Genomic DNA, 21,242 nt, shown 5'->3' with positions numbered 1-21,242 from the left:
CCAGATAAGAGATTTAATAAGTCAAAAAACATAGTTAATTTAATATTAAGATAGATTCCTTTTAGTCTAAATATATATTCTAGATAATATATGAGGAGGATATTAATATAAGAATAAAACATTAGGTTTTCCTCCTTATATTCTTCTGCTGATATGTGCTGCTTAAATTTTGAGGACTGAAGAAAAATTCCTTGTCTGAAAAACCTAAAGTAGCAATGAAAGCAGAGGTAGTTACCGAATGCACAGGAATCTGCTCCGTGTTTAGCATCTGCAGGCATTCCCCATCATCACTGGCGGACTCCTGCCAACACCTTGTGACACTTTGGATGCTGCGTTAAACAACAGTCACAACTTATGTCCCTAATTTTCAGCCTTAGAGACACAAATATTCAAAACTCCTTATTTTGCTCTCAGTGGTGAGTCCACCTCTCTACAGACTCATATTTTAAAATCTGAAATCTTAAAATGCTAATCTTCGCTGGGCTTTAAGATACTTAATAAGATACAAGAATGCAGGTTAGGCATCCAGAGAAGGTTTGAGAGAACAAATGAAAAAAATAAAATGATTCTATGTGAGCCATTCACTTGCTATATAAAATCCCAATTAATGTAAGCTTAGATTTAGACATGGCAGTCCTCCATACCCAAAGCCAGCTGAGCCTTCCGGGCCCATTTTGAAACCTTTCTTCTTCTTCACCTACCAACCTCCTCTCCATTTCAGTGGGTCCATTTATTTGCCTGTAGAACTTCACCTCCACCTCCCAACAGGAGAGACACGTAGGTCACATAAAAGATGAGCTCCCTACACCATGGAATTCAAGCCATTTCCCTTGGTGATCATCAGAAGATTCTGGTATCTAATACGCTTTACACTTTCTATTCTCACAAGTTCATTATCTTTAGCTTGATTTCTGCCTCATTTGGAATCACAACTCCAATGAAATACTTCTCACACCTCTCTGGGCTTCTGTAAGTTTGGAGTAGACAGATTAGATTTGATAGATATGAGACTTAAGGACTTAGAAAAAACGACTTCTTCAGGAACCCTGTATGTTCACACAAATAAAAGTCTTCATCCTATATACCTAGAAACTTTCTTCTCCTTAATTCTAAAAGGTCCTAACTTCTTCCTTGTATCATTTACCTGTGCTATTAACTTCGAGTTCTTGAAGTCAAACTCCTCTGAGTCCATGAAGGCTCACCTGCTAACTCTGCAGCCTGGCAGAGCTAAACTTACTGTTATGGAATTAGAATTTTCTTTGGGACTCTAAAACAGAATTGGTATGGTCCAATTAAATCAGAAAGTTTACCAAAACAGTTGTATGGGTCTGTCAAGTCACAGTTTCATTTACATTGGGCTGGCAGCCTTTGTGTTTAAACTAAGTTAAGTTCTAAATTTCAGTTTACATGGTCACCACCCAGTACATACCTGAGACAGTGCAGTCTCTGCAGCAGCTTACTGAGGCTAGTGATACTTAGCCGGAGATCCTCAAAAAGGGTTATAAGTTTTTAGCTGTTTCTGTTTAAGAAATTATAACTGTTCATAGCATATTCCAAAGAGATTTAATCAAAGGCAACGGTTCCTTGTAGAGAGTAACTTCTGTTTACAAACCATCTACCCAGAGAAACTCTTTCTCTACCATCTTAGATGAGTAGTTTTATATACTCTGTGTGTTTCTATATATACTCATACTTTTCCCTTCCCAACCCTTTGCCTAGTAAGGACTTTTCATTGATGCTGAATGCAACTATTCATATTAAGATGAACTTCAAGTCATTTTCTATCAGCATGGCTCCTTAGGTTCTGGCTCACAGGCTCCTTCAGGAAAACCATGGAGCCCTCCTGCTTAAGTGGGCGCAGAGCTTTTGGGGCTGATCTTGGCTTTCACTGTGCATCTTTAGCTGAGAAGGGACTTGAGGTATCACGCTCTCATTACCTTTGGTGGGCAGTGGGCAGGGATGGTCTCTTCCTCTGAGATGGCAAGAAACTCACCTCATCTTGGAGTTTCAATTCCTTTGACTTCAGTCATTCACTGCTCTTTTTTTTTTTTTTCAATATAAACTTCTGTTTTTTCCCACTTTAGCTTTTCCTATTTTCTCTGTAGAGCTTGCTGGGCATGTCTCTGGTTTATCAGTGGGTTTTAACCTGCTTTCATTCAAGCTGGGCTGCCCCTCATAAAATAACAGCTGCCTTTTCCTAAATAACTGTTATGTTTCTGATACTGTACTGGAAGCTGCTTTTTATAGCTGGTCTAATTTCATTCTAACAAGCCTATGAGAAGGGTAGAAATAGACACATTTTAGAGCACAGTGAGGCCCTGGGAGGATGATCTGTATGCTGAAAGTAATGCAGCTAAGAGATGGAGAGGCAAAAATCTAACTCCCAAACGCAAACTCTCTCATTGCACTAGAGGGCACTCTGGGTATTTGCTGTTTCAAGTTCCAGAACAGCAACAGCATATTACTCCTCAACTCCTCTATTCTGATTTGGCCACCGAGACCTTCTTTCTCCTACTCACATGGTCACTGAAATTAAATTTAAAGACTGTTGCAGTGTGTTTACCGCATATTTCTTTTCATTGGTGAAAAACACAGAAAACAAACGACTCCACTTAGATATTGTGGCTGTACATTCAAACCCTCAGCTTCCTTTTCACTGTTGTTTCTGCCTGCGTGGCTCCACAGACTGTTTGCACTCTATAAAGACTGAGGGAACCTCACTGCTGTTTGTTTTCACTTCCTTAGAAATCCAGCCCCAAGAGTTGTTGCTGTCCTTCTCCTAGAACCCAATGGGACGAGATTCCAGGATCCATGGGCTACAGGCTTACCATCTTGGGCTCTTGGCCTTTCCGAGACAGATTCTGCATAATTCTTGCTTCTCTCACAAGCTGCCTAGGAACACTATGAAACTGGTGCATCACTGCTAATAAGACTTTCTGTTCTCTTTAGCTTTCACAGCTCTCAGTCCACATTTTGTTGTCAGAGAGCTCCAAAAGGTTAAGAACAACAGATTCAAAGCATCCTTCTGCTTGGCATCCAAATGGCATCTGGCATCCTTGTGAAGTGTCCTACAGCATATAGCTGATTAGAACTTCCATGAAGGTAACATTTCAGAGCTGCTATTTGGTCCCTGAAGCTAATGCTGCCCATTCAGTTATTCAAATGGAGTCCCTGCAAGTGGTTATCTCTGGGTGGTAGGACAACGGATAATTCTCTTTTTAAACAACTTTGTTTTTCAGTCTCTTTAAAATAGGATGTTTTATGTGACTGGGTGCGGAGAGCAGTTTATTTCTTTTTTTAAAGAAAGAAATACACTGCATGCACTTGGACTTCTTCTTCAATTATACAAGCTATTTAGAGAGGGAGACATTACCAAGCCTTTGTTTTCGTATCCTAAGTGTTCTGTGCGGTGTTTGAGGCTGTCTGACCTTGGTTATAGTAGCACCAGTTGGGCCATGCTATCACTGTTTCTGCTTTCCAGCAAGGTGAAAAAGCAAGAAGTCAGAACAAAGGCAATGTAACCATGATGTAACTGTGTAAAACTATGTAAAAATAATCAAGGTGCAACTGTTTAAAAGTGTTTACCAGTAGGCTGTTAAGAAAATATTCAAAGGTTTAAAATAAGTTTTGAAAAATATCAATAGATGTCAGTAAGACTGGCAGTTTTCAGCATCCTAGACTTGCTCATGCCTAATGACTGACAGTGACTGCATCTAAACAGTCATACTCAAAGTTGAGATATACAGAATATAAAAGGTGTATTATATTTCTGCTTTATGTTCCACCTTCACTGCAGCACAGAAAATTATCATGCAACAGAGATGAATTTGAGTGCTGAAAAAAGCAACCAAAAAAGAGTCGGTTGTTTCAGTGCCGAATATTTAGTAGAAACCACTCATTTTGGGTAAAGTTTTAACATCAAAGAGATATTCTCTCTCCTACAATCCTAGCAAGAAAAATACTGGGGCTTTGCAAACATGTAGACTAGCAAGAATGAAAAATTTCCCTCAAAAGCCATAAATTAAGTCACAACAACAGTAATTATCATGGAATATAAAATAAAATAACCAGAAATATAATACATTAAGAACCTTGGTAAAATCTTACAAGTCCTCCTCAAGATTAGGGAAGTCTAAGGGGGGTAGGTACATCAATGCTGCTAAACCTTCATCCAGGGAGAAAGTCCTTCCCAGAAAGGAGTAAAAATGAAACGAAATGAATAGCAATGTTGGGGATTCCCATCATAAGAATAAACTCCACATTCCACATAAATCAGGGGTAATGTTCTCATGATCATTAAGCACTCATGACTTTATAAGTAGGGAGACAGCCATATTTCCAGAGTTTGATATTTCTTCCTGTTTTCCCACCTCACACTATATAGTCTTGTTAGACTGTCATACTGTCCCCAAGGCAGTGGCTGGCACCTGCAGGTGCACAGCAAATGGTGTATGAATAAACAGGATGGATGGATGAGGCAGGTGCATAGTAAATGAACAAACAGGATGGACGGATCAGTGAAGGAATCTTGCCTGCAAAGCACTCAGACTCAAATGGGTGTTGGTGGCCTGAAGGAAAGAGTGTTTACAAAAATATATGCTGTCTGTAGGCCAGGAACTTATAGAGGGAGTGGCCTACACTTTGCCCAACAGGGTTTGGGGCCAAAATATATATGAAATTAAAGAAATGAAAGCTCTCTATCAAATACTAATCATCACGCATATTTAATTGTACAAGCTTAGAAGCAACAATAGCAATGTTATTGCTACCAGTTAAAATAGTTACGTTGTGAAACTTATTCTGGTAAATAAAACATTTAAGAAACTTCTAAAAATTCCTTTGGTTTAAGAATCTAGTCTCTGGGGGAGAGGGCAGGGGAGAGCAATGGAGGGAAAATGGGACAACTGTAATAGAACAACAATAAAATAAAATAAAAGAATCTCTAACTCTGGCTGAATTAAGATTTCTAATAGACTATTCTCATCCATCATTTTATAATAATAGGCTCTCAGTAGGAATGTGTATGGAAATTGATGTCAACTCACTTCTCAATTTTTTCTTCCAAAGAAGTTTGTAAAAATTTTAAATCTGAACCCTATATTAATTTTAAAAACTATAAGGTATTTTATAAATAGCTAATGTAAATATGTAATATATTTAGTTATATATTATATTAGTACAGTTATATAATATATATTAGTATCATTATATATACTAATATGTAGTTACACTGAAATATGTTCAGCTGAATGTCTTTAAAAATGCTCAGAAACAAGCACATAAAATTTGAGGATAATAAAAAACAAGTTTTATTACAAGTAAGTTCATTATTAAAATAGCAAAGCAATCAGTATCTACTGGTAGCAGCTCAATGCAAAAAGCTATATCTGTTATCACATATTATATGGACAAAAAATAAGTTAAAACGAAATGTATAAAGACAGCAATTATAACACACACAGTCCTTAACCCTTGACATACTTCTCCTATATATAAGAACAAATACATATTAATCTTAGAGATAAAGATAAATGAAGCAATATATGCAAAAGGTGTCATGACTAGTAATCCAAATCTGAAAGTGGAGGAGGGACAACAAGAGGGAGGAATAAGAAGAAACGTACCGTGCAAATATGAGGCCAGTGCTCACACTGTTGTAAAATTCCTTGATTAAGTTCTTCTTTATATAACTCTTTGTAAAAATGTGGAAGCTTAGACATCCAAATGCCATTATTATGCTTGTTTAGCATTTCCTTTATGCGGTTTTGAACCTCATCCATTTTATAAGTGTAAGAGGCAGGAGGCATGACATTTGGTTTTTCAACAGCCTGATTTAAATGATCTTTAAATTAAAAAAATGATAGAATTAACCAAAATGCTTAATTTAGATGATCCTCATTACTTAAAAACTGTATCTTTAGGCTTTGTTATAGTTTAGGCTTGTGGGGGGGGGCAAGGGATTTAAAGGTAGAAATTTTAGGCAAAGCAGGACCATGACAACTTCACTCCAAGTTCTGACCATGAAATCTTCAGCAGGGTCAATGGCCACCCACAGAGGGAACCCAGCCCCTTAACTTTGCAAGGGTACTTCATTTAATTTAAACATGAGAAGAATCTTGCTTCATAAAGAATAATGGAACTTATTAACAAATCATTTTCTAACTGCAACTAAGAAAGGTCAAATTTTAGACAATAATGGTTAATATGCAATGATGAATTTAAAGCTATATTTCACAAGGCATGAGGATAATGTCTTACTAATAAGATCAAAGAAGATTTTATTAAAAAATATTAAATTGATCAATTTTCTCCTTTATTAATGAGAAAAATAATTTAGCAAGACAGTTCAAAAGTGATCGACTTACAATAATCATCCTAGCTTCAGGTTATAAATATATTAATAAGAGGTTTGAAGCCCGCTGATAACTATTAACGATTTGTTTTTATTTTCCCAATTCATATTATCTATCTTTCATTAGTGAATACTTGTAGTGTTGATTAGCTCTCTTACTCATTTATTTTATTTAAAATTTACAGTGCCTGAGTTAACATCCTAGGACAAAGAAATTTGAGTGTTCACAATAGTTGACAGTTCTGGTATTTTAAGAACTATGAAATTCATTCCAAATCTCTTTTAAATTTCACTGGAATACAGATCAGAATATTTAAAAAATTACCAACTACAAGAAAAATATGTTCATATCTTAATCACAAAGAATTTCTGCTGGGATTCAACAATTTAAATTTAATTTAATTTAATTGTAAGCTGCCTGGTACAGACCCACAGGCTGGTTTAAGGCCCCTGGCCTCTGAGGAGGCCAGAAAGCCAAAGGGCAAGCTGCTCCTTCAGATTGGCTGGATGCTGACTGCTCTACCCACTTCAGGGCGAGACCTACCCTTGCTGAGACTTAGTTTAGCTTAGTGCACAAAAGGACCCAGGATGCCTGTCTAGATTTCCTATTAAAGGCAGAACTAATTTTTTTAATAAGTTCTTCCCAAATAACGATATAAAAATGCCAGAAAAAATAGGAGTTTCTCAGAACTGGCCAGACCCCATTTAAAGAGTGTGTCAGCAGCTGATGCACAATTCAAGTCTTTGCAAATGCACCTGCTCTCTGGAGCCTATGGAGTCACTTAAGCTCCTGTACCTTCTGTTAAACAAATCAAGGGAGCAATCTAGGCTGTCAGCAGGCAGGAGAGGTTGTGTGTAAGTGTGCACACAGGATACTCGTGTCTCTTATCACCCTCTCACTCATTAGAAGGTAAGACTGAAAATACATAAATATGAAATTTAAACTCATAAAATAGTTTCAGATACTCCACCACTTAAAAGCTGGGAACCTAAACTGTGTGCAATGACCACTAACATGTAAATACAAATATAAATGATTTTTCAGGTTAAGGAAACAAGAGATGCATATCAGCTGCCAGGTAAACTGAGATCCTCCTGAATAGGTAGGTCCCTTTGGTTCTGCAGGAAAAGTTTATTGTAATTTAAAAGGATTTACAACTAATTTAAAAGGTATACAATTGTAATGAGTAGTCATGTTTCAGAAAATGCATATGTTAAAGTAATTGACAAACAAAATTACATTGTTCGATTAATTTATGTAAGAAATATTGCAGATGTATTCTTATGGAAAAAATGATTTCAACTCAATAAGAATCACACTTAAAGCAGCAAAGCCTTTACAATCACATTTAAATTACATGCAATATAGGTACTGATTCTAGAAACACTGTGTCCCTCAGGTGGGACTGTAAGAAGGGAATTTATACCTTGGTTGGAGGAGACAAGATGAAGAGTGGGTACACTTCTAATCTTCAGATTCTTTGACTTTATATTTTGTCTCCAATTGTTTTCTTAACAGCCCCTTTTAGATTTTTAACCCAAGGAATCATTTATATTCACACTTAAATGCTCAGAGTATCTGAAATGATTTTATGAGTTTAGGTCCCATATTTATGTACTTTAAATCTTACCCTTAATAAGTGGAGACAGTGACAAGAGACACAAGTATCTCTGCAGGGGACACGTGGGATAGAAACAGAATAAGTCTGGTGTGAGGAACGTCTCAAGTCAGAATAATAATGATATCCTTGAAGGTACAGGTAACCCCTGTACAACACGGTTGTTAGGTTCCTAGCCAACGCCATGTTATGCGAATCTGTGCTATACGGAAAAAAAGAACTAGTACAAAAAGGGGGTGGGGGCCAGGTTCCAAAAATTAAAAAACGTACTATTATATTTTTTATTAAGAGAAATAGCTTTATTAAAGCAATTTTCATCAAAAGTATTACATATTAATATGAATTAAGTAATGTTTTCTTTGTCATCACTACTAAGCTCCATTAACCTAATGAGTTTTCTTTTTTGACAAGGTATCCTCATCCACTGAACTTTCTTCAGTATTATCCTAATCTCTATGCTCTACTTTTTGCAAAAAATCTATTATTTTAAATTGCTTGCTTTTAGCTGAGAGATCTTTATAAATTCCGTTACATGATGCTAAGTACTCTTGAAGTTCTCTCTTAAACTTTGTGCTCCTTTCAGCACAAGGACCTTCATTTAAGAAATATGACTAACTGTTTGGCTAAGTCTAGGCCTTTCTTTATGTTTTTTAGAGTAAACTGCTACATTGTACACGCTTGAATGAAAAATCTTAAATGAGTTATCTTTTGCTCTTAAAAGCTTTTATCATGGTCAGTTTTGTATGGGGATTTCCCTAATTTCGTGTTATACAGGAGTTTTCCCCAATTCTCTAACTGTGTTAGAGCGAACCTGTGTTATAGAAGTACTGTGTAATGCGGGATTACCTGTATTATTTTCTCCTTAGATCACGTCAATTACTAACTTAAAGAAATTAGGAAAGAGGCAGGAGAGCTATATTCCAAAAAGAAGAAGGTAAGAGTAAATGTCAAAAGCCACCACCAGAGTTTTTGGCGGGGGCTCTGAGGCTCTAGAAGCTAATGTTCCGAAAACATACCACTCATCTCCTTAGTGCAGGTTCTTGAGAGATGCATCTGAAGAGGAGGTGGTGGAAAGGATGCTTTTGGGCTAAACCTAAGGTATAATAAAAAAAAATAAATTAAAATTCAAATAATGAAATTAACACCAAGTTTTAAATACTCTACTTTTCATTAAAGTCGCTGTGGCACTGAACAGTAAAACAAACCATTAATATATTTCAAAATGAGTTGAAATAAAAATATACCTAATTCAGCTTTCATGTTTCATATTTACCCAAAGAAAATGTATAAAGAGCTGAATTTAAACTAGGACTATAAAAGATCTTGGAAGTCAGAGTTCCAATTAATCACCTTTAAGGAACAAGCAGTACAAAATGAAAAAAAAAAAAAAAAACATGCAAAGAATAAACAGTTGAACATAAGACTATTTTGAAATATAACTAAAAAATGAAGGACTTGGATCACCAGATACTGAAATGTATTACAAAGTTACAAAAATAAACTAGTTGGACAGGTCAAATTTTAGAGAGCTTAATAACATTCAATTTACATTATATATTAGCACGTGATGGAAGTGGCATTTCAAACCAGAGAGGGGATTGCTCAAATAAGTACTTAGAAAAAAATAAACACAGATTTCCCACCTTATTCACTCACCAAAATAATTTTATATGAATTATATTGGATATATACAGCAAGACTGTTCGAAATATAAGGACAAAGAAATCTGCCACACACGCACACACAGAAATAATTTGTGTTCATGTCTGTCTCCCTCACTAGACTTCAGGTATCTTAATTACCTGTGTTCCCAGTGCCCAGTGCTTGGTACATACAAGGAAGAGTGATGTTGTAAGAATAAATGGAATAATATCCAATTTGTGATTGACAGGTTTTTACTTTCCTTTCAGCACCAGAAAAATATGCCATGTTTTACTCCATGGTTGAGGATGAGAAATCCACTGTCATTAACTGGAAGTCCCCTAAAGATGATCAGTCATTTCTCTGGTTGTTTTCAAGATTTTTTTTTTTTTTTTGGCTTTAGTTTTCAGAAATTTAATTATGAGGTGTTTTGATGTGATTTTCTTTAGATTCAACCTATGTGTAATTCTCTAAGTGTCTTTAATCTGTAGGTTTATGTCCTTATACAAATTTGAGACGTTTTCAGACATTATGCCTTCAAATACTCATTTAAGCTCCACTGTTTCTTCTCCTTCTGAAATTCTGATAACGTAAATGTAACATCTTCTTTACTTTTCCTATAGGTCCCCAAGGCTCTGCTAGTTTTTCCCCATAGGCCCCTCAGGCTTTGCTAGCTGTTATTTTGTTTTGTTTTGGTTTGACTTTTTGACATCTGTTTACTCTGCTGTTAGATTTCATAATTTCTATTGTTCTGTTTTCAAGTTTACTGATCCTTTCCTCTGTCCTGTTCATTCTGCTACTCAGTTCATCCTATGCATTTTTTATTTTGGTATTGCATTTTTCAGTACTATAGTTTCCATTGGGTTCTTTTTCTATATTCTATTTCTCTGGTGAATTTTCTATTTTTTCGTTTTTTCAAAAATATTTGCAATTGCTCATGAGAGCATTTTTATGACAGCTGCCTTAAAATCCTTGTCTGATCATTCTAACATCAGATGCATCTTGGTGTTGGTGCCTGTTGATTATTTATTCCCATTCAAGTAGTCATTTTCCTGGCTCTTAGTATAACAAAAATTTGTTTTTTCTATACTAGGTATTAGGAAATAGGTTAGGAGAACATGGACCCTATTTAAATGTCCTGTTTTAGGAGGCATTTACCTTGTTTAGGTTTAGCGCATAGTTCCCGGCCTACTTTTGCAGGTTATTGCTCCATTGATAATTTAGTTTTCAGGGCCTTTATGGTACTATTCTGGTGTGGTACATTCACCTGTTGCTGCTGGGGCTTCTGCCTGATCTCTGCAAGTGCTACCCATGGGAGCAGAGTGCACTTCCCTGGGCCTGGGGCTACTAGGTGGAAGGGGTAGAAGCACACTAGGCTGCAGGTCAGAAAGCACCAACTTGGGTTCACTGTTTAGACTGCTGTCAGGGCCCCTACTCGATCACTGCTGGTGCTACCTGCAGGGATGGAAGGCACTTACCTAGTACCACTAAGTAAGGGGTAGGAGACACCAGATTGTGGGGTGGAGAATGCTCCCCAGACCCCACAATCCAACACGCCTGATTTGGCTATCACTTTATAGATTTAATTCAAAAACAGGACTTATTAGGCTTGCAATCAGAGGAGACAATCATACCTCAGTCACATACTGAACCCGCCTAATGCTTTCAGTCAATCTCCACGTATTTTCTAGACCTTATCAAAATTATAATAAGCATAAATAACATTAAATATTTACCATTATGGCAAATATTTAAGGGTTACTTTATGAAGAACACCAAAATTTTAAAATTAATACCCTTTATGTAATTAAAAAAAAATTCTTTCTAAATATTCTTGTATTGGGGTGGGAGTGTCCATGTGGGGGAAACTATCTTTTGCATAAAATGGAATTTTTGAACACTAAATTAAAGGAATTTGATACAACAAGATTTGTTTTAAAGGCACAAATAGATGGAAGACTGTAATACTGATTCATATATATCAGGAGTTGGCAAACTTTTTCTGAAAAAGGTCCTACGGTAAATACTTTTAGGCTTCCCAGGCCACGCTGCCTCTGCAGGACTACTCAGCTCTGCAGCTGTGCAAAAGCAGCCCCAGGCAGCACATAAACAATGGGATGTGGCTGTGTCTCTATAAAACTTTACAGAAAATAGGCAATGGGCTGGACTCAACCTATAGGTTGTAGTTTGCTGACCTGAATGACCTTATAAAACCATAAAATTTAGAGTCAGAAATAAAATTTGAGATCACCTAGTTAAAATTTTCATTGGACAAATGAGGACACCACAGTCCCAAAAGATAAAGTAATTTCACTTATTTCCCATGGTTTGTGAATGGCAGCATCCAAGCTAAGACTTTAAGGTTGTGCCACTATTGCCAGTCCGTGGCATGCATGGATGCATTATGCTACTGTATAATTATGGATCAATTACTGGAGCATAGTGGAGTATGCAGATAAATCAGATTTTATTTAAAACTTCCAAAACTAATTACAAGAAAGGTTTTCAGAAAAAGTTGTAAGTTATGCTTAAATAGCATCTTACAACAATTTGTGAGAGCTTTTAAAATGAATTTCACAAGGAGAGAATATCAAAAATACAGAGAAAATATAAAATGGAGATATTCAGAGAATGACATTCATGCAGCTAAGAAAAGTGCACTTACTAGTAATGATGCATTTTTCTACTATATATGAACTTACATTAGACAAAACAAGGTATTTCCTTCTTACCCTGAACATACATTTTTTAACATCAATTACCCTAGGTTTGCTAAACTCCTCCTTTTAGCCAAAGTGCAAATACCTATTGTTGGTAGGCATCGTCACATGCCTCTGCACTGGAACATCTTTGAATACTTCACTTCCAACATTTGTATGCAATGTGTAAGGCCGTATTTCAGCATCAGACTTAATTGCAAAAGAGTTTCCTTTGTCTCCTGACAGCGTTGGATTAGGCTTTTTGCTGATATAAAAATCTGAAGAAAATCCTGGTTGTCTGAGAGTTGCTTTCGGTTTTCCTATGAAGTTAGACATACAGAATGGAATCAATTAGCTTCCCAAAACTCTAGTTTCATTATGTCACTCCTCTGCCCAGATGTTTTCTGTGGGTCTCTATTTTTCAAGCAGTATGTAAGAATGTGAGGAAAGTAACCACTTGAAGGCTGGTCAGTGGGGGAAGAGTAGATTGGTGAGTATTTAGCAGATGAGGTTCTTCAAATGTGGTTTGATCTACTAAACCACAGTTGCTTTCCATCTACTTACCAACTAACACTTCAGGGGCAGTCTCCGCATGTTCTTACAAATGCGGCACACTCCACCATATCTCGGTCCTCCCATCTCTCCTCCTTCAGTTTAAACTTCCTACCACTTGAAGTCTGGGTTCGAGTCTCCTCTTCACTATAAAGCCCTCCATTGCCATTCTCACTGAAAATGCTCACTGTGGCACTTAGGAATCTATTCTTTTCCATTACCACTGAGCTATTTCTTGTGAATTTAGTTTTAGGACTGATTGTAAATTCTTTGAGATGAGTATTCAGTAAACACAGGCTAAGTTGCCTATTTAGCATCTTTGTGGACTACATAATTCACATTTTTGTGAAAATAGATTTATACTAAAAGACATGACTTGCTAAATAAGACATTAAATCACAGTCTTGGTTCATCCAACACTCTGGGTGGGGCTTTCCCTCAAATAACCTGAAGGAATAAAACCACATTTTGTCATAAGCTTAATTAAAATGTACTCTGAGTTATTTCACACTGAGTAATTACCTCATTTAGTAAGTCATGTTCATCATGTTCACTTAATTTCAAATGGAAATATGAGCTTCAGGATTTAACCCTTGACATACGAATGTTAACAACTATTAAGTGCTTATTATGAATACAAGCAATATTTCCATAATTCCACATGTCAGTGTGTGCATAAATAGGCTTACATTTTTCAGCATGTGAAAAGACCTTACCTTCTAGAAAAAATGGCATGGTTTTCTTTACTCTCATCTGACAAGTAACTTGCCACCCAGTTTTCCTTTTAGAACTCCTCTGACGAGCCACAAGCTGAGCAATCCTTGCAGTTTCTGTGCAGGCCACAGCATAACAGGTAATCTATTCATGAGGGGCAAAGTGAGAGGAGAAACATGTCTCAGACACATTAGTGCCTAGAGGCCAATTTTTAAAAGTGGATCTTAGTGAGTTTACATGTCCCAAATCAAGCTGTATGCAGATATTCATGTCTCTCTCCTTGATAATGTTAAAGCAAAATTGTATTCTCTACAGAGAAATCAAGCACACTGAATAATCTTTGCTTAAATTGAAACTTTATTCCTTAAACTGGTATTTATTAAGCATCTACAATGTGCTAGGTACTATGGGATTAACAAATGAACCAAAAGAAACTTGAGATCTACACATATTACCTCATATAATCTGCGAGGGATATTATTCCATTTTAAATAATGGGAAAACAGAGGCTCAGGAAAGTTAGCAACTCTCCTAAGTCACACAGCTAGGCTACCTCTCTGAACCCATAGTAGGTACTCGTCACTGCTATGCTGTGTTACCTTTCAAAGGTCACTAAATCCTAGTCTTGCCATTGCACTGATGAGCTGGGTGATTTAGGGCAGATCAGTTTACCTCCCTAATCTCAGTATTTTTGCAGCTGTAAAACAGGGTTTTACAGGGCTTAGATCTGGGGTTTTCAAACTGTTCAGTGGAGCCATAGGATTCCATGGAGGTGCCTCAGGGGCCTCACAGTGGTGTGAAGGTTAGGCTGGGCAAGGAGAGGACCAGGACCCTCTGCTCCTGCTTAATACACAGCAACTCAGGTTTTTACCTTAAAAAAAAAAAAAATGGTGTGACATACAGGATATTTGAAAAAATAATTTTAAAAAGTACATAGACTATTAGGACTAGACATTCTCTAAAGCCCCATCTGCTATATAAGTCTTTGATTATAAGTTGAAATCAAAAACAGGAAAACAAAAATAAGCCAAAACATGTTCCTACTCTTTGGGCAACTATCTCTGTTTCTAAAAATATGTTATACGAATATAATTCAAAAGGAGAAAAGTTACACACCCAAATATGTGCACTAGGGGCTATTCTAACAGTTAAAACCTGGAAATATTAAAAATGTCCAAAGTAGGGAAATACAGTAAATTATAGCTCAGTAACTATATCCAGCATTATTCATTTATTAATTCATTCAGTTTTATCATTCATACATTCAACACATTTATTAAGTACCAGCCATTAGGGATGAAAAACAATCTCTCATCCTCAAGAAATTTATGAAGGAAAAAAAGACAAAGAGACTAAATAGAAAATGTTGTGTCAAGTAGCATGCTGGATATTATTACCAGATGCCAAGTAAAAAGTATGGCTTATATGGTTTAAATCTCTCTGGAAGAATCGGGGATGCTGAAGAAAGTTTTGTTATTAATATAACATTTAATTAATTTACACCTACTCCTTACAAAAATTATTACAGATTAGGTGAGCCTCCCCTTTGATCCTAGGCCCCCTTTTCCTTCTCCACTCAGTGCCTCCCTCACCTGCCACAAACAGAGGAGTAACTATTATAAATTTTGGTGAGAAATACTTCATACCTGTTCTATGCATTTACATATGGAGTAATGTACTAAGAAAAAGTATTGTTTTGGGGGGATGTTTCTGCTCGTCTTTGGTGTGATGGTTTGTGCACATCTTTCATACTGTATGTTGGGCAGATACCAGAAGTGAAGCTGCTGGGTCACAGAGTATGTACAACAAAAAATTTACTTCTACCAACAAATTGCCCATGTTATACATAAAATAGTCTTCCAGAGAATATAAGTATCAAATATAATTTTATTCTAGAGAAACGAAAGGATTTGAACTTTCAGAAGAATATGATCATACTGGTGTGAAGACAAGACCAGGCTAGAGGAGAAGGGACTAAAGACAGAAAATGGAAGGAAGGGCTGTAATAATCAGGTGCTAAATGATCAGTTAGGGATTGAACTGGGTTCCAGATAACAGGACAGATAGAAGTGACATCAAAAGAAGAGAATTAAGAAGTGTCTGTTAGTTTGGTAACCAGGAGCTCATTAGCGACCTGGGCAAATCAGTTGTAGCAGGTTTATAATGGATGGGTGTGATGTTTAGGCAGTTAAGGTCTCCAGTACACTTATTTCATTTGGACATTGAGACTATGGAAACCTCAATTTTAAAATTTCTTAATATGGTTAAAATCTTATTTTTACAACAGAAAGAATTTGAGGGGTTAACCAAAGTAATGAGAATCTAGGCTGCACTTGGATGCTGTTCTCTCTGTCATTACCAATCCCAAACCACTTTTCACTTTGACCTCTATCACAATTATGAGACTGACAGTGCCAGACATGCAATTAGAACTGGTCTGACTTTTCTGACATGCACAATTACCTCCTTACCTCACCGGATCTACTGGTCTCTATCCTGACAACTGCTGGCACACTTCTCAAATAGGCTTCTAGTGTAGGGTAACCTAAATGCTTGAAGGGGATCCAGTCTCCAGTCAAGGATTTGAACTCTCCTTGGAGCCGATGCAATACTATTCCGTCCTTATGAGACTGTAGAACAGCTCGTAGCATTTTTGAAACCAGATCAGCTTCTAGCATCTTCACCTACAAGAGCACAGGAGAAGATAACTCTAAGATGATTCATTAGCTTGTGAATTCAAGTTGATTTTCAGAGTTTACATTTGTTAGATTATTCCATAAATTGTTACTGGATACTTTCTGTGCTGTGACAATACATGGCAGTTAACTGCCATGGCAGAGACAAGCACAGAATATTATGAGAACATGGGGGTAGTAAGAAAGGCACAAAGATGAGCCTGTGGGAAGAAGACACCAGGGAATGTTTCCCAGATGAGTGGAGGCCCAAAGGACAAGATAGAATCATCCAGGCAAAGAGGAAAAGGGTGTGTGTGTGTGGAGGCGGGGAGCAGGGTGGCGGCAGAGATGGGGAGAGGTATCAGCCCCAAGTACAGGGAACAGAAAATGCAAAAAGCACAGTGGTGAGACAGAAGTACATGGCTGGATCTGAGAATTCCAGGTAATTAAATGGCTAGACATGATTGAACAAAGACTCCAAGCTAAGGGCTGAAAGATAGGGATCGGAGACGTGGGAAGAGGCAGATCCAGAAGAGACAATCATATTACACTACTATGTTTGCATTTTTGCCAAATGTAATGTGGGGCCTTGGAGGGGTTTTAAATATGGGGATAAAATGATTAGCTCTGCATTTTAGGATCATCACTATTCAGTAGTGGGGAAGATCAATTAGAGAAAGATTAATGACTTGTAAGAATACTTAGAAATGTGGAGGACCTGAAAACAGGGCCTTGGGAATAAACAAACAAACAAACAAAAATCAATTTGAAAAGTAATCAAAAGGTGAAATCAATAGGAATTGATTAACTGGCTTGGATGATGAGGGAGGCTCCAAGTTCCTATCTTAGAAGTATGGTGGATAGTAATGACCCACACTGAGGTGAGGTAGAGGCAGGTTTGCAATAAAGGAAGAGAGTGAATTACTTTTGGACATAGGAGTTTGGGATGCTCAATAAAGGAAGAGAGTGAATTACTTTTGGACATAGGAGTTTGGGATGCTCAATAAAGGAAGAGAGTGAATTACTTTTGGACATAGGAGTTTGGGATGCTCACGGGGCAGTCACATAGATATACTTATTGGAACTTAAAAGTCAGAGGTCTGAGCTGGTTATAGATTGCTGGCCTTCAGTATATATGTGGTATTTGGTGACAAGGTAGTCAAAAACAAAGTTAAGGATGGACCTTTAGGGAAGGTTGTCATTTAAGGAATGGGCAAAGAAAGAAGAATCTATAAAAGGCTGAGAAAAAGGGAGCAGAGAAACAGAAGTAGAAAAGGCAGAGTCACATAACCAAAAAGAGGACAGTATCAAGAAGAATGGCATGTTCAAAAGTGTGATACAGAACAGACAAGTAAGAGAAAAAAAGAAAAGTGACAACTGAATTTTGGTACCTAGGAAATCCATGAGGACCTTGGCTAAGAATTTTCATTGATCAGTACAGTCATATTTCAAAATTAACCACTCAAATTTTCTTTAGACTAATGGTAAATAAAATGAAGATGGATTTGGAGAATGACATTCAAGCAGCCAGGGAAAAGTGAACTCAGCCTTTCATTAAATGAAGGAGAAAGAATAAGCCATGGACAACTTGTTAATATTTTCCTTCAACAGTGCTATCCAACAGAAGTTTCTATGATGATGAAAATGGTTTGTATCTGTTGTTGCGCAACATGGTAGCCAATAGCTACATGAACTACTAAGCACTTGAAATGTGGCCAACATGACTGAGGAAGTGGATTTTAACTCAAATTAAATATAGCTATTAGATGCCATATTGGACAGCAGAGAATTCTATCAATTTCCTCATCTGTCCTTTTGAAAAAGAAGACAAAATATCAGCTCAAGTGTCAACCATTTTAATTATAAATATAATACTCAAATGATAGCAAAGTTTAAATAGCAAATAACCTAAATATTTATCATTCACTTTTTTTCATTAAATATTAACATTTTTTCAAATTGTCACCACCAGCACCAACAACATTTAATACTATAGTCTAGGAAAGACCTCTACTAGGTCGATATTCTTATTCTTATTCTCTCTAGATAAACAGACACATATACATACATACATACATATTTATATATTAAAAAATCTTCATTTAGGTATAATTTATATACAATAAAATTTACTCATCTTATGCATAACATGTATTGAACTTTGAAAAATATACACACTCATGCAATCATCACCACAATCAAGATATAGACATTTCCATCACAAAAAAACAATTCACTCATGTGGGGTACATAATTATGTAAAAGTGAAATGTACAAGAACAATAGCACAAAGAATGAGGGAGAGGAACTGGAAGTATACTATTGGAAGGTTCTTATACTATATATAAAGTAGTATAATATTATTTGAAAGTGGAATGTGATAAAGACATAAATTGTAAATGCTATGGCAACCACGAAAATTTTCAAAGAGGTATAATTAATAAGTCAGTAGTAAAAATTCAATCAAAAAGCAGGCAAAAGTAAAAAAAATCAGAAGGAAATAATCAAGATGAGAGCAAAAGGAAAACAGCAGTAACAACAAAGAAGAGGTAGGGCAATTAGAAAGCAGCTAGCAAAATGCTAAGATTTAAAATTAACCATACCAATAATTATATCAAATGTAAATGACCAACATTCTCATAAAAAGTTACAGATTGGCAAAGTGGACATAAAGGCAAGACTTACCAAATAATATCTAAAAGAAGCCTATTTTAAATATAATTAGGTTAAAGTAAAAAGATATGATATGCTAATACATGGCTATATTCATATCAGAACAAGGAATACTGCCAGGAATAGGGACATTACATGACAATTAAGGAGTTAATTAATCAGGAAGACATGAAAATCCTAAGCGAGACTGCACCTAATGTCAGAACTTCAAAACACATGAAGCAAAACCAATAGAGCTGAAAGAATAAACAGATTCATAGTTATGGTTGCAGATTTCAAAACTCCTTTCTCAGTTAGATCCAGTAAACAAAAAAATCAGTAAGAATATAGAAGAGCTGAACAACACTATCAACTAAATTAATCTAACTGATATTTATAGAACACTCCAAGAGCACTTAGTACATTCACCAAGATGGAATTATATTCTGAAACTTAAACCAATCCTTGACCAATTTAGAATAACTGAAATTACACAAAGAAAATACTATGACCAGAACAAAATTAAATTAGGTATCAATAACATTAATATATGTATTGGTAAATTTAATGAATGACATACTTCTAAATAACCACAGATCGAAGAGAAAGGCTCCCCCCAAATCAGAAAATATGTTTAAATAAATTAAAACACAATATATAAAAATGTACTGGTTGCAGTTAAAGCAGTATTTAGAGGGAAATTTACAACACAATATGGTTATGTTAGAAAAGAAGAAAGGTCTCAAATCAGTGATCTAATCTACAACCTTGAGAAAAGACAGCAAATGATAACAGTAAGTAGAAGGAAGGAAATAATAAAGATGAGAGCAAAATAAATATTAAAATGATTAAACAAATCTGTAATGAAATAGTAAAAAAAGTAGAGAAAAAAATGAAAACAAAACTAGTTTTCTGAAAACATCAATAAAAGCGATAAGCCGCCACACAGATTAATCAAGAAAAAAATAGAAAACACAAATTACCAATAATGGGATTGAAAAGGGAGTCACCAGTTCATCAGGAAGGCATAATTCTACAGACATTTAAAAGAGAACATTATGAAGAACTTATGCCAATAAATTGGTAATTTAGATAAAACAGACACACTAATTGAAAGACACAAATTCCAAAGCTTACCCAAGAAGAAATAGATAAACTTAATATCCCTATGTCTATTAGGAAAACTGAATTTGTAGTTACAAACCTTCATACAAGGAAAACTCAAAGCCAAAATAGCTTTATTGGCAAATTACACCTAAGACTTAAGGAAGAATTTATACCACTTCTATACAAATTCTTCCAGGAAATAAGAGGGGAAGAGAATACTCTAGAACTCATTTTATGAGGCCAGCATTATGCTGATACCAAAACCAGACAAAAACAATATAAGACCAGCACCGACCAATATCCCTCATGAACATAAATGTAAAAATTCTTAACAAAATGATGCTGGTTTGAAACGACAGGTCTAAACCCATCTTAGAAGGTCATCAGAGGCTTGTCCTACAAGCTCCCCTATATAAAAGCCTTCTACTTCCACCCTTGGGAGAACAAGTGTAGGTCACTTTCCCTGAAATGCCCACCCCCCATCTTCCTTATTTCTGCTCTGAAACACCTGACAGCAGGGATCGCCCAAATAGGGCACTAACAAGTTTGGGGATGCAAGGGGGAGGCCCTAACACCCCCACCACCACCACAGCCTGTCTAACTGCCACATCGTGTAATAGAAGTTGGAAAGCTTTGCCCAGTGCTTGCCTCCTTAATCCTACCCTCTTTAAATGTGACTTCTTCTTCTGGGACCTAGACTCACCAAAATACAGTAGAAGTCTTTTAGGCCATATCCCAATTATCCTCTCCTTCTGCCCCAACACTCAGATATGTTTCATGTAGATACAACATCTGTATTTACAGTGAGCAACTGATAATAAGATTAAGTAACTTGTGTGGCACAGAAGTGCTCATCCTTACTTGTCACTTGCCCCATTCCTTCTAACCATGTGTTTAACTATCTTCTTTCATTGGCAACTAGTGGATTTTTTCCCCCTGAATTACACTTCCCAGCCTGACCCGAGACAGGCTCATGTCGCACACATACATCCTAGTTTCACTCTCTCTTTAATGTACATGTTATCGTTGTTAAAATTCATAATTAAAACCCAAAGAAGTTTAATATTTCTTTGAGTTTGACTTCATTTGGGGGAGAGATAGAGGACTGCAGAAGGTTGTGCCTGTGCTTCCTCTTGCTTGTGTCCCCAAGTTAATACCACAATGTAAAGTGCACTTAGTTTCCTGGGACACCTGAGCCTTGGTCTCCTTATCTGTAAGATGAGGGGGTTGG

General features: G+C 36.4%; 1 protein-coding gene across 1 annotated transcript in view; it reads right to left on the bottom strand.

The window, feature by feature from the left end:
- TDRD7 (tudor domain containing 7) overlaps positions 1-21,242 on the bottom strand; it is a 60,456-nt gene that overhangs the window by 30,596 nt on the left and 8,618 nt on the right. The window contains exons 2-6 of the mRNA XM_090274453.1: positions 16,049-16,261; positions 13,580-13,721; positions 12,418-12,631; positions 8,988-9,064; positions 5,625-5,842 (exon numbers count right to left, since the gene is read on the bottom strand). Coding sequence (XP_090130579.1) covers positions 5,625-5,842; positions 8,988-9,064; positions 12,418-12,631; positions 13,580-13,721; positions 16,049-16,255 — 858 coding nt within the window. The 5' untranslated portion in view covers positions 16,256-16,261. The remainder of the gene's footprint in view (positions 1-5,624; positions 5,843-8,987; positions 9,065-12,417; positions 12,632-13,579; positions 13,722-16,048; positions 16,262-21,242) is intronic.

The sequence above is a fragment of the Furipterus horrens genome, unplaced genomic scaffold (genome assembly GCF_987537825.1).
Source record: "Furipterus horrens unplaced genomic scaffold, mFurHor1.1.pri manual_scaffold_4, whole genome shotgun sequence".
Taxonomy (NCBI): Eukaryota; Metazoa; Chordata; class Mammalia; order Chiroptera; family Furipteridae; genus Furipterus; species Furipterus horrens.
Note: the sequence above shows the minus strand (reverse complement) of the source record. Positions and strands in the feature narration are given on the sequence as shown.